The following is a 13459-nucleotide window of genomic DNA, read 5'->3' on the forward strand; positions in this document are numbered from 1 at the left end:
TCTAGTCTCGAGCTTCGGCTCCAGTCGGGCAGTCTCGTCTCGCCTCGGCGGGACTCGGCTCTTATAACTCCTCCCTGCCGCTGTCCCCTTGCCGGAACTTCGCCATGGCTCAGAAGCCGCAGCTCCGCGGGATGACCAGCCTGCGCTTCAACCAGGACCAGAGTTGTTTCTGTTGTGCCATGGAGACGGGCGTCCGGATCTACAACGTAGAGCCGCTGATGGAGAAGGGCCACCTGGATCACGAGCAGGTGGGTAGCGTGGCACTGGTGGAGATGCTCCACCGCTCCAACCTGCTGGCCATCGTGGGCGGCGGCGGCAGCCCCAAGTTCTCGGAGATCTCGGTGCTGGTGTGGGACGACGCCCGCGAGGGCCGAGACAGCCAGGACAAGCTGGTGCTCGAGTTCACCTTCACCAAGCCCGCCCTGGCCGTGCGCATGCGGCACGACAAGATCGTCATCGTCCTGCGGAACCGCATCTACGTCTACTCCTTCCCCAACGACCCTCAGAAGCTGTTCGAGTTCGACACCCGCGACAACCCCAAGGGCCTGTGCGACCTGTGCCCCAGCCTGGAGAAGCAGCTGCTGGTGTTCCCGGGCCACAAGTGCGGCAGCCTCCAGCTCGTGGACCTGGCGAGCACCAAGCCCGGCACGTCGTCGGCGCCCTTTACCATCAACGCGCACCAGAGCGAGGTGGCCTGCGTGTCACTCAACCAGCCCGGCACCGTGGTGGCGTCCGCGTCGCAGAAGGGCACCCTCATCCGCCTCTTCGACACGCAGACCAAGGAGAAGCTGGTGGAGCTGAGGCGCGGTACCGACCCGGCCACCCTCTACTGCATCAACTTCAGCCACGACTCGTCCTTCCTCTGCGCCTCCAGCGACAAGGGCACCGTCCACGTCTTCGCCCTCAAGGACACCAGGCTCAACCGAAGGTCCGCCCTGGCACGAGTGGGTAAGGTGGGCCCCATGATCGGCCAGTACGTGGACTCGCAGTGGAGCCTGGCCAGTTTCACCGTCCCCGCCGAGTCCGCCTGCATCTGTGCTTTTGGCCGGAACACCTCCAAGAATGTCAACTCCGTCATTGCCATCTGCGTGGACGGCACCTTCCACAAGTACGTCTTCACCCCCGATGGGAACTGTAACCGGGAGGCCTTCGATGTGTACCTGGACATCTGCGACGACGACGACTTCTGAGAGACCCTGCCTCCCACTCCTCCCCACCCCCCCACCTAGCTGGGGGCCTTCTCTTTGCTTCAGGTGAGGCGCAGGGTCTTTAATCTCTGAGAGCCTCCCTCCCCCATCTACTCCATAGGATCTGTCAACTTTAGGACTACAAAAGGATCTCAATGATGTAGCAGCCCAGCCCATTTGCTACAGAGAGAAGCCCAATCACAGTGCCTGGCACAAAGTAAATGTTTAATAAATGCTCTATCATTCCATCTACCTGTCTATACATCTGTTTATATCTGTAACTCTTTATAGCTATATTTCTGTTATCTCTATATCTCTCTCAAATCTCTGCCTCTATGTCTATTTCTGTCTCTCTATAATCTCAGATTCTGTCTCTAGCTTTGTAGCTCCATCTCTTTCTCGGTCTCTCTGTCTTATCACTATCTATATTTCTGTCTATCTACCTGTCTTTCCATCTGTCATCAAACTAGGCCCAGAGATTCTGGAAGATTTGGGGGAGGGAGAATGTAAGAGGTAGGATAATAGAGAAATTTGTTGACTTCGAGAAACAGACTTCATTCCCTTCCCTAGGAAGAGAAGGAAATAAATCCATCAGTTAAAAAAGAAAAAGGATATGGGAGAGGGTGAAGATGATTTTTCATGCCTTAATTTCAGTTGGAAGTATTTTCTTTCCCCCTTGTGGGAAAGATATGGGAGAGGGAAACTTAATTAAAAAACATTTGAGTAATTTCTTACTTGGGTCCAATCGGAATACTAGATGCTGAGAATCCAAATGAAAAACTGCAGGGGCTCAGCTCTCATGGTGTTTATAATAGCATTAGGGAAGGAGTGGGGTAACAGTGTAAAAATAAATAGGTTACAAGTTAGAATGTGATAAAATTAAAGATGTCAAGGTGTCCTATACCTTTTCAAATCTTTCAAAACATTTTGTTTGTACCTCATAATTGTACTAATTTGTACTTTTAAATTTGCCTTTTATTTCTTTGTCTTCCTTATAGACTGTAAACTTCTTGAGGGCAAGAGTTGAGCAGTTTAATAAATATTTACTTTATTTGCCTCTTTTAGTGTAAATTTGTTTCCCTGAAGCTCTTAAGTTAATAAGATACAGGCAATTGACAACAGAATTACACTTTAAAAATTACTTAATTATCTAAAAGGAAACTCATCAGTGTGGGTATTCCCTTTATCACTGTAGTTACAACCCTTCCATACCTTCTGATCCTCAGTAGTAATTATTTGGTTTCCTTTATAATTCTATGTACTCTATTTTTTGTATTTGAAAACATTCTAAGATGGGGTCTGTAGGCCTCAGCGTACTGTCAGAGGGGTCTATAACTCAAAAAAAAAAGGTTAAGAACCCAGTCATAAAATTTTAGATATTGGTACAGTTCATCAAATTTCATATATATATATATATATATATATATATATATATATATCAGTAGTGCCCAGAGTGTTCATCTTTTATCTCTCTTGCTGCATAACTGACCAACTTCCTTTTTTGATCAGGTATTTCCTGGATGATATTCTTACACCACTTCTTACATGCAGGTAGGTCATCTTTGGAAATGTACTTTGGCCAACTTGTGTCCACAGTGTACATCTCCATTGCCTTTTAGTTAACCTGCAATTTTGATTTGCCGGAGATTGTGGTGTTCCAGCATTCACAGCCATACCAAAACAGCATCACCGTGAAAACATTAGTTTTTGAAAGCTGGGATTTATATGTCAAGGAGCAGCTTGGTACCATTATAAGGACTGGAATTTTTTCAAGTGCAATGCAGCTTGCTCTCTTGGAACCATTCAATTCTGAGCCCAACTCATTGACCACCTACAGACTGGCCGGTGAAGTGCATATCATAATCTGGACAATAGGACTTTTTGATGTCTTTGTGTTTTCCTGTACTCTTGTTTGAGTAATCATGGATCTCATTGAGAAGGCTTTGTAATAAATTGGAACTTAATATATTCAGCATAATGTTATCCTAACAGAAGAGCATCTGGAGTACCTAATCCTAAGGCATCCCATCAGCTTCCACTTGAACCCTACACAGAACATCCCCCATGACAGTGGCAAACACCTTTGGCAAGCATACTGTTTTATGCTTCACTTGACATTAATAATCAGAGGGTTGTTGAACAGTTATCTGTGTTTGCATTTAACAAATCAGATCTGGGTGATCTTAACACATACATAACTCCTTGTTGGAAGGGGGCTTTAAAGGTTATGTTTTGCCTTTTTTTTTTTTGTAATCAGCAAACAATAAATACAATGAGATCTTTTGTTCTTTGTACCTTTCAGTTAATCATGTGACTAAAAATGTGAGATTTTCTAAACGTGAGAAAGTAGTTATATAGGTTGGTACTTACTATCCTCTTGTTTACTTTATGGGAGATAGTTTTACTGTCAGTGATTTCTTCCTCTCTTTTAATATCTTTGCTGTCTCCTGAAATAACTTGTAAAATTATCTGTCAATGCTTTCAAGATTGTATCACCTTCATCAAAGATTGGATCTGGGCCTCTTTGATCCAGCCAGTCTTCTTGACTTGATCTTCTTGCATTCCAGTACTGCTTCCTCATATAGTATTGAGAACTCAGGTGTTAGAGTCCAAATGTAGTAGTGGTTCCACTGTCATTGATGATAAAAAAAAAAGAGCATTACAAAAATACTGACATATGTTCTGTTTTCTATTTGTTATCTTCTTGCCAGTTTCGTCTGTCAGTATTTGGGTGTGTTGCCAAACTTTTTGCAAACTTGAGCTTGTCTCCAATGCTTCTTTGGCTATTTTATAAGATGATATTGGCCATAATCTTTTGCCATTTTTAATGCTTCTTTTCCATTTTATTAAAAAAAATGTTATTGAGACATTTTTTAAAAATCGTCTTCATTTCCAAATATATCATCTCTTCTATGCAGCAAGTAATCCCTTCTAAAAGATTTTTAAAAGAAAAATAATTCAGCAAAACAAACCAACACTTAAACCAAATCTGAAGTATATGTAATATTCTATACCTCCACAAATAAAGGAGAAATTTTTTCTTAATTTTTCTTGGGACTAAACTAATTCATTGTGATTATACAACATTCAGATTTTTAAAAAATCTTTCCCTCTGTTGAAAAAAAGTATCAATAGTGTACTCTGCATTAAGTCACCAATCTTCCAGAAATAATTTTATTAACGTTAATCTAATTCCAAGACATTTCTGATGTATAGAGATGTACAAAATGACAGTCTTCCCATGCCTTTTAATATGTCTGCACAAGATTAATTTAGATAACATTTAAAGTAATGGTTCTCAAAGCATTTGGTCTCTGGACCTTTTTATACTCCTAAAAATTATTGAGAACCACAAACAGCTTTTGTTTATGTGGGTTATATCTATCATTATTTACCATATTAGAAATTAAAACTAATAAATTTTTATTCATTAAAAACATTACATGTTAACATTTTATGAGAAATAACTATTTTCCTAAAAAAAAGTGAGAAGTGGCATTGTTTTACATATATTTCCTTAATAGTATTTTAATTTCTTTTCTAATTATATGTAAAGATAGTTTTCAGCACTCATTTTTGTAAAGTTTTGAGTTCCAAAATTGTCTCCCTCCTCTTTCTTCCCTCCACACTCTCCAAGACAGCAAGCAGTCTGATATAGATTATACATGTACAAATCATGTTAAACATATTTCCACATTAGTCATGTTGTGAAAAAAGAATCAGGACAAAAGGGAAAAACCATGAGAAAGAAAAAGAAAAAAACAACAAAAAAGTGAAAATAGCGTGCTTCAATCTGCATTCAGACCCCATTGTTCGTTCTGTGGATGGGATTAGCATTTTCTCTCATGAGTCTTTTGGAATTGTATTGCTGAGAAGAGCTAAGTCTAGTATAGTTAATCATCACAGAATGGTGTGGTTGCTGTATACAGTGTTCTGGTTCTGCTCACTTCACTCAGCATCAGTTCATGTAAGTCTTTCTAGGTTTTTCTGAAATCCTCCAGCTCATCATTTCTTATAGCACATTAGTATTCCATTTCCTTCATATACCACAACTTGTTTAGCCATTCCCCAATTGATAGGGAGTTTCCAATTCTTTGTCACCACAAAAAGAGCTGCTATAAATATTTTTGGACATGTGAATTCTTTTCTCTTTTTTTAGTGATCTCTTTGGGATACAGACTTAGTAGTGCTATTGCTGGATCGAAGGGTATGCACTGTTTGGTTGCCCTTTGGGCATTGTTCCAAGTTGCTCTCCATTATGGCTGGATCAGTTCACAACTCTACCAACAATGCATTAGTGTTCTGATTTTCCCACATCCTCTCCAACATTTATCATTTTCCTTTTCAGTCATATTAACCAGTCAGATCGGTCTGAGGTAGTACCTCAGAGTTGTTTTAATTTGCATTTTTCTAATGAACAGTGATTTAGAGCATTTTTTCATGTGATTATAGATAGCTTTAATTTCTTCCTCTGAAAACTGCCTGTTCATATCCTTTGACCGTTTATCAATTGGGATGTTTTACATATTTTTGCAAATCTCTTTTGATTTCTGGTTTAATAGAAGACAGCTGGACTATCACCTGCTTCTGCGTTCCATCACTTATGATTTTTTTAAAGTTGAAGTATATGAAGAATCATGCTTCAATCATGTAATTAGAAAAGGGAGGAATATTTTAACAGACAAATAACATCTTAGCTTTATTATATGTATCCCCTGAAAGGATCTCTGGGGACCCTCCCTCAAACCACTCTGAGAACCTTTGATTTAGAGGAATCTAGTAAAGAAAATCAAGATACGTAACAATACAGTTCTGGGTTAACGTTTTGAATAGTTGAACAACTAGTATGTCTAACTCTTTCCTCCTAGAAAACCCTCCCAGAGGGATCAATGGGTTTTTTCCACACATGTGTATGCAAAATCTCAACTAAGTTGAAGGTTTGAATGCTTTCCGCTGAATGGAAATGGGTTCTCTCCATGGAGTAGACCCAAATTTCATCTCTTTAAGGGTCAGAGAGAGGAGATTGCTCTCAGAAGGGTTAATAACTTGGGCAGATGAGGTACTCGTTGAATTTATGGTTTAGTCAATTCTCTTAATGAAAAAAATATTATCAGGCAGCTAAGTGGTGCAGTAGATAAAGCACTGGCCCTGGATTCAGGACGACCTAAGTTTAAATCTGGCCTCAGACACATAAACACTTACTAGCTGTGTGACCCTGGGCAAGTCACTTAACCCCACTGCCTAGCCAATATATATATATATATATATTTTTTCATATTTAAAATTTTATACTAAGGTGCATCTACCTCTTTCGCATGGTTGTCATTGTATTTATTGTTTTCCTGGTTCTGCTTACTTTCCTTTGTGTTTGACTAAGTCTTAATTTGCTTCTTCATTTGTTTCTTACCACAGTAATTCTTGTTCAGTTCAGACATTCAACTAGTGGTCACACACTTCATTTCTGGTTCTTCGTAACCACAAAAAATGCCGTTAGGGAGATTTTAGTATATTTTTGGTGCCTAAGTGACACGATGGAAAGAATGATAGACCTGGAGTCAAGAAAACCTGAGTTCAATTCCTGTTTCACATACTCACTAGCTATGTGACTTTGGACAAGTCACTTATACCTCTGCTCGCCTCAGTTTCCTCAACCGTAAAATGGGAATAATAATAATAGCACCTACTTCAAAGAGTTATTGTGAAGATCTAATGAGACAGTATTTATAAAACACTTAGCAGTACTTGGCACATGGTAGGCACTATATAAATGCTAGCTATTATTATTATTATAGGACTTTTCTGTATTCCTTTGGGTATGTGACAAACACTGAGATCGTCGTGTAAAAACATGGACATTTTTGTCATCTTTTTAGCTTAATTCCAAATTACTTTCCAGAATGGTTGGACTAATTCACCGCTTTGCCAAGTGTATTAGTGTGCTTGTCTTTACATGCCCTATTCACTATTTCTATCATTTGTCATCTTTGTCAATTTTCTAGATGTAAGGGAAAACTTCAGAGCTGTTTTGATTTGTATTTTTCTCATTACTAGTGATTTGGCTATTAATAGTTTGCAATTCTTTGAGAAGTGTTTATGTATTGAGGAATGGCTTTTGGTCCTCAATATTGCTTTAAAAAATGCATTAGTATTCAGTAATATCCTTGGTTGCCATATTCTCTGCCGGCAAAGTGAGTGAGTAACTGGTTAAGGTGGTTTCTGAGCCCCCTTGGCCTCTGCATTCAGACAACTATTTTATGTTGTTGAAACTTCCATAGAAAAAAAGGTGTTAATGTTAATATCTTTGCCTTTTGCATTTCCCATTTTGGGTACATTGATGACTCATATTGAAGCTTTTATAATTGTGAGCAGTATCCCATTCTTTTTTTCCTTTCCTTAGAATGTAGGAGCCTCCTTTATACATGGGCCTCCTGAAATCTATACCCCAGCGCTTTGTGGGCTAGTATCCACTCAAAGCTCATGAACCCCACTAGTGTTTCCTTTACTAGCCAGCTTGGAAGTGATATTACTTAAAGCAAAATAATACTTAATTAGAATCATGTGATAGGCAAGATGAAAGAAAAGTTTTCCGATTTTTTTTTAATTCATGATAAAAGAAATTATACATCAGGTTTAGAATACTTAACGCCAAATCCATGTGATAAATAAGACAGAAACAACACACAAGGTTAAAAACCTCATGAAATAAAATCAAAGAACTTGAGTACTTAGAGCTGTTACTCAATGAAACTACAGCCTAAATCACTTTGGGCAGTCTCATAGGCTTATGCTTTGGAGTCTCTGCCAGTAACTCCCCCCACTGTAGTGACTCAGTTGAACCTCTGTTTATCCCTCAAGAAGAGGAGACAGACACTGATTCCACCTAGCTACACACACCACACATAGAAAAGGAAGAACTAGAGGTAAGAAGAGAAGCAAAGATAACAAGGAAAATGACAAGTGTGAGAAGGGCTTCTGGAAAATAAACTCATTAATGCACTGTTAGAGCTGTGAATTAGTATGGCCATTTTGGAAAGCTATGTATGCCCCAAATTCATGAAACTTTGACCTAGTGATACCACTACTATGCCTATACCCTAAAGAGACCAAAGAAAAAGGACAATGACCTTAGGAAAAAGGAAAATGGAAAAATATTTATAGCAGCTCTTTTTTTTAGTGGCAAAGAACTGGAAACTAAGGGGGTACCCATTAATTGGGTAATGGCTGAACAAAATATGGCATACAAATGTAACAGAATATTATTGTACCATAAGAAATAAACAAAAAGGATGATTTCAGAAAAACCTGGGAAGATTTGTGTAAACACTTGTAGATTGAAATGAACAGAAGTCAACAAGCCAGTTGGTCAACAAATATTTATTGCTGTCGGCCAGGCACTGTGTGAAGTGCTCAGAATAGAAAAGCAAAACCAGTTGACCTTCAAGAAGCTGACAATTTAACAGAAAATTCAACATACAAATAACAATATACAAACTAGAAAGATACAGGATAAATTGGAGGTAATCTCAGGGAAGATGCTAGCATGAAAGGACCAGGAAAGGCTTCTGGCAGAAGGGATTTTAGCTGAGGCTCAAAGGAAGCCAGGGAAGCTAGGAGGCAGAGCTGAGTAGGGAGATCGTTCCAGGGTTGGGGCATAGTGATTGAAAATGCCCAGAATTGGGAGGAGTGTCTTGTTTGAGCAACAGCAAGGATGCCAGTATCACTGGATCATAGAGTATGTGGAGGTGTAAGAAGTAAGGTGTAAGAAGACTGGAAAAGTAGGAAAGTGTTGGGTTATAAAGGGCTTTAAAAGCTAACTAGGGGATTTATATTTGATCCCGGGATTGATAGGAAAGCACTGGTATTTTTTGGAGGCAAAGGGGAGGAGATATGGTCAGACCTGTGCTTTAGGAAGATCATTATGATACTAAGTGACAACTTATAAAGGGATAACAACATTGTGAAAACAAATAACTTCTAAAAGACTTAACTAATCAACAAAATGGCCAACCAGGATTACAGAATATCAATAAAATGTTAGGAAGTAGCACTTCCTAATAGAAAGGTATCAGTATTCCCAAGGAGGGGAAAGGTCAGAATAAGCATTTATTAAGTGCCTGCTCTGTGCCAGGCACAGTGCTAAGGGCTTTACAAATATCTCATTTGATTCTCACAGCAATCTTGTGAGATAAATGCTTCTATTCTTCCATTTTACAATTGAGGGAACTGAGGCAGACAGAAGTTGTTAACACAGCTAGTAAGTGTCTGAGGTGGGATTTGAACTGGGATCTTCTTGACTTCAGGGCCAGCACTATAGCCAAAGTATCACCAAGGTGCCTTTTGAATTGTATATAATTTTGAATATGGCCATTGTGGGAGTTTGTTTTGCTTGGCTGTGCATATTTGTTATAAAGCTTTTTTTTTCCTTCAGCAGAACTTCAAGATGGGAGGGAGAGGAAAAAATACCTGTTAACTGAAAATAAAATGCAAATAAAAAAAACAGGATAAGAAAAAAAAAGGACAGGTGATGGCAGATTCAGGCAACAAAGAGCATAGGGCAGAGCAGCAGGCTAAAAGAAAAGCTCTTCTGCATGAGGGAAAGGGAACTGGAACCCCAGCTAAGGCAGGAACTCTACTCCCACAGTTAACTCTAGACAAGCACCTGGATTTGCCCCCCAAATACAGAGGGGTTGAAGATTCCTGACCTCAGATATCTGTATGTCTGTGCAGCAGTGGCAGAAGGAGGAGTCAAGAATCCACAGAGTGAAACTAGAGATGAGTAACTGTGAATAAAGAGAAAGGCTTAATTAAAGACCAGGTGACTAAGGGAGAAAGCCTAAATGAAAACCCAGCTCACAAATAAGCTAACCTCGAGCAAAAATTGAAAATAGATGCCAAAACACTACAAGTAAGTGTTATATGCTATGATGGAAAAGGAATCTAATTTCCTGATTGAAAAGGGATCATGGGACAATAGCAAGAAACTCCAGAATGGTTCAAAAGGAAAACTTTTTAGAAGAAAATATTGGGAATGCAATTAGGTTAGAAATCAGTGCTCTCAACATAAAATTGAAAAAAAAAAAGCCAGTGGAGTAGAGAACTTTGAAGATAATGATGGAAGATGTAGAACATTGCACTATTAGACTCAATTGATTTGTTGCTTAATTTATCAGAACTGCTTTTATCCCCTCTGTTACAAGTAATGGCATTCTGGGTAGGGAAAAGGGAAGGAAAATACACAAAGAGAAAAGTGATGTTAAAAAACAAAAGTTCAATTTTTTAAAAAGAAAAAAAGAGAAGATGTAATGGCAATGTTCACCAAAGTAGTAGGAGCTCTGTAAGGAAAAAATTAAAAATATAAAACACAAAATAAAGAAACAGGTGAGAATCAAGACCATAAAAACATTAAGGGGCAGCTAGGTGGCACAGTGGCTAGAGCAATGGCCCTGAAGTCAGAAGGACCTAAGTTCAAATCCGGCCTCAGACCAAACACTTGACACTTACTAGCTGTGTGACTCTGGGCAAGTCACTCAACCCCAATAGCCTAAAAATAAAATTTAAAAAAACACTAAAAGAACACATGAACTCTATAAGCTAAAGCAATTATTCTTGGAAGTCTGGATGCACAGAGATAATTTAAGGCTCATAAGTGTTCCAGAAGAACAAAACAAATAAAAAACCTTTAATGTCATACTACAGTAAATCATTCAAAAAAATTATCTGAAACAAAAAAATAAAATTACAATACCTTAATTCAGTGCCATATCAATCAAACTACTAATTGATTATTTCATAGTAGAAAACTTTATAATAATGAAATTTGTGTGGAAGAACTAAAGGTCAAAAATCTCAAGGGTAGTAATGAAAAAAAGTGGGAAGTCAGGGACTCTGTCAGTACCAGACCTTAAACTATGCTATAAAGTAGTAATTATTAAAATTATTTGATACTGGTTAAAAAATAGAGAGGCTGACCAATAGAACAGATTAGTTTCACAGCATAGAGAAGCAAACAAACACAGTAGTATAAAGTTTGAAAAAATCCCAAAACTTCAGTTACCAGGAGTAAGGACACAATAATTGACAAAATGGATGAGAAAACTAGAAAGCAGTTTGACAGAAATTAAGCCAACTTTTCGTATCATGTATAAAAATAAACTCCAAATAGGTGTGTGTATAAAAGGTAACATCATTAGAAAGAATTAAGGATCAAGAAATCACCTTTCAGATCTATGGATAGTAGAGAAATCATGACCAAACAAGCGTTAAGAGGATCATGAAAGATAAACAATTTTGATTATATAAACTTTAAAAGTTTTTATACAAACAAATCTCATGTAGTTTAAGTTAGGAGACATGAGAAAAAAAATCTTTGCTCTAAGTTTCTCTGATAGAGGTCTCATATCCAGGATATAAAAAGAACTGATTAAAACTTAAAAGACTAGCAACCGTTCTCCTGGAGATCACAGGTCAAAAGAAGTGAATAAGAAATTTTCAAAGGTAGAAATCCAAGCTATCCACAACCATATTAAAAAAAAATCCAAATCAATAATTAGAGAAATGTAAATTAAAACAGCTCTGAGGTTCTACTTCACAGTCATCAGATTGTCAAAGAAGATTCAGGAAAATAGCAAATGTTGGAGGGGCTATGGGAAAACATGCACAATAATGTACTGTTGGTAGAGCTGTGAGTTAACTGATGCAGCCAATTTGGAAAATGATTCAGAATGATGACCAAAAGTTGCTAAACTGTTCATACCTTTTGACTCAGCATTACCACCACTAGCCCTGTACCCCGAAGTTAGAGCAAAGAAAGACCTATCTGTACCAAAATACCCCAAACCCTAGAAGCTAAGAGTTTCTATTGGGGAATTGATAAACAAATTATTGTACATGTATGTAATGAGGTATTATTATGCCAAAAGAAATTATGAAATGGACAATTTCCGAGGAAAATGGGAAGACCTTTATGAACCAAAGCAGAATAAAGTGATTAGGACTAGAACAATTTATACAATGACAATAACATTATAGATAAAAATAACTGCGAAAAGCTTTAGAACTCTAATCAATGTAATGATAAACCATGAATGCAGAGGACCAAAGATGTAATATGCCATCTCTCCCTGCCACAGGGCTCACGTACTTAAAATGAAGAATGGGACACACACATTTGGATGTGGCCAATGTGGGAATTTGTTTTGCTAGACTATGCATATTTGTTATGAGGATTTTATTTATTTTTTGATTGTTCAGTTGGTGGGGGGAAGTAGTAGGAAGGAGAAATAATAAATATGCACAAAAATGAATTTTAAAATATTTAAAGAAAACTATGTAACTTTTGAATAAAGATGATGAAACACTGATTGAATGAATGCACAGATTACCTGCCCAAAAAAGCAACAGCTCACTGTTGTGTTTGTGGTGTTAAACTGTGAAATTGTGTTAAATTTTGAAATTTATAATATAAATAAATTTTGATAGGAGCCAAGAGAATGTCAGTTATTAAGGCTTTGTAATTCAAATAAACCAGAATTACTCCACAGTCATGAGAAAATCAAAAAACAGAATGGAATAGTATGTTCCAAAAAGTAAAGGAACTTAAGCTCCAACCCAAAATAATGTTGTCTTGAAAAGCTTAGCCAAAGCATAAATGAAGAAAGGTAGACCTTCAATAAAAGATAGATATTTGAGACATTATCTCCTTATCCCCCCCCAAAGGAAAAAACTCCACCAAAAACAAAAAACAGGAACTGAATATTTGACTTACAAACATGCCAAATAAGAGAAAAACAAGAAATCTAAATAAGTACAATTACCAAGAAAATATTAAATAATGAAATTAATTCTCACCTCTTTATAGGCTGTTTAAAAAACAAACAGAAGGAAAAGAACAAAGAGGACTCATCAAGGAACAAAAAGAATCTTAGGGACTAATGATTTTAGGGGTATTTGAAGAATCAGGAAAAGGGAAAGAAGAATAGTTAAATTAATACTCCATGGGCTAATAAAGGAACCAATATATTTTGTGGGTAGGAAAGCAACAGGAATTCATGCTAACAGAGAGGGGGAAGATAAGAGAGTTAGGAAAACTGGAAATGCTTTCCAACCAAATCCAAATATAAACAATAAAGAAATAATTTGGGGCAACAAGGTGGCACAGTGGATAGAACCCTGCCCTGGAATCAGGAGGACCTGAGTTCAAATACAGTCTCAGACATTTGACACTTACTAGCTGGGTGACCCTGGGAAAGTCATTTAACCCAGACTGCCGGGCA

At 38.0% G+C, this 13459-nt stretch overlaps 1 protein-coding gene across 1 annotated transcript; it reads left to right on the plus strand.

The window, feature by feature from the left end:
* Positions 1 to 3470, plus strand: WDR45 (WD repeat domain 45). Its single transcript, XM_020968799.2, has 2 exons — positions 1 to 1253; positions 2697 to 3470. Exon 1 carries the CDS (start codon positions 105 to 107, stop codon positions 1188 to 1190), a length of 1086 nt encoding a protein of 361 aa, XP_020824458.1. The 5' UTR covers positions 1 to 104; the 3' UTR covers positions 1191 to 1253; positions 2697 to 3470.
* The last annotated feature ends 9989 nt before the right edge of the window (positions 3471 to 13459 follow it).

Source organism: Phascolarctos cinereus, unplaced genomic scaffold (assembly GCF_003287225.1).
Source record: "Phascolarctos cinereus isolate Bilbo 61053 unplaced genomic scaffold, phaCin_HiC Scaffold_726;HRSCAF=1367, whole genome shotgun sequence".
NCBI classification, from domain to species: Eukaryota; Metazoa; Chordata; class Mammalia; order Diprotodontia; family Phascolarctidae; genus Phascolarctos; species Phascolarctos cinereus.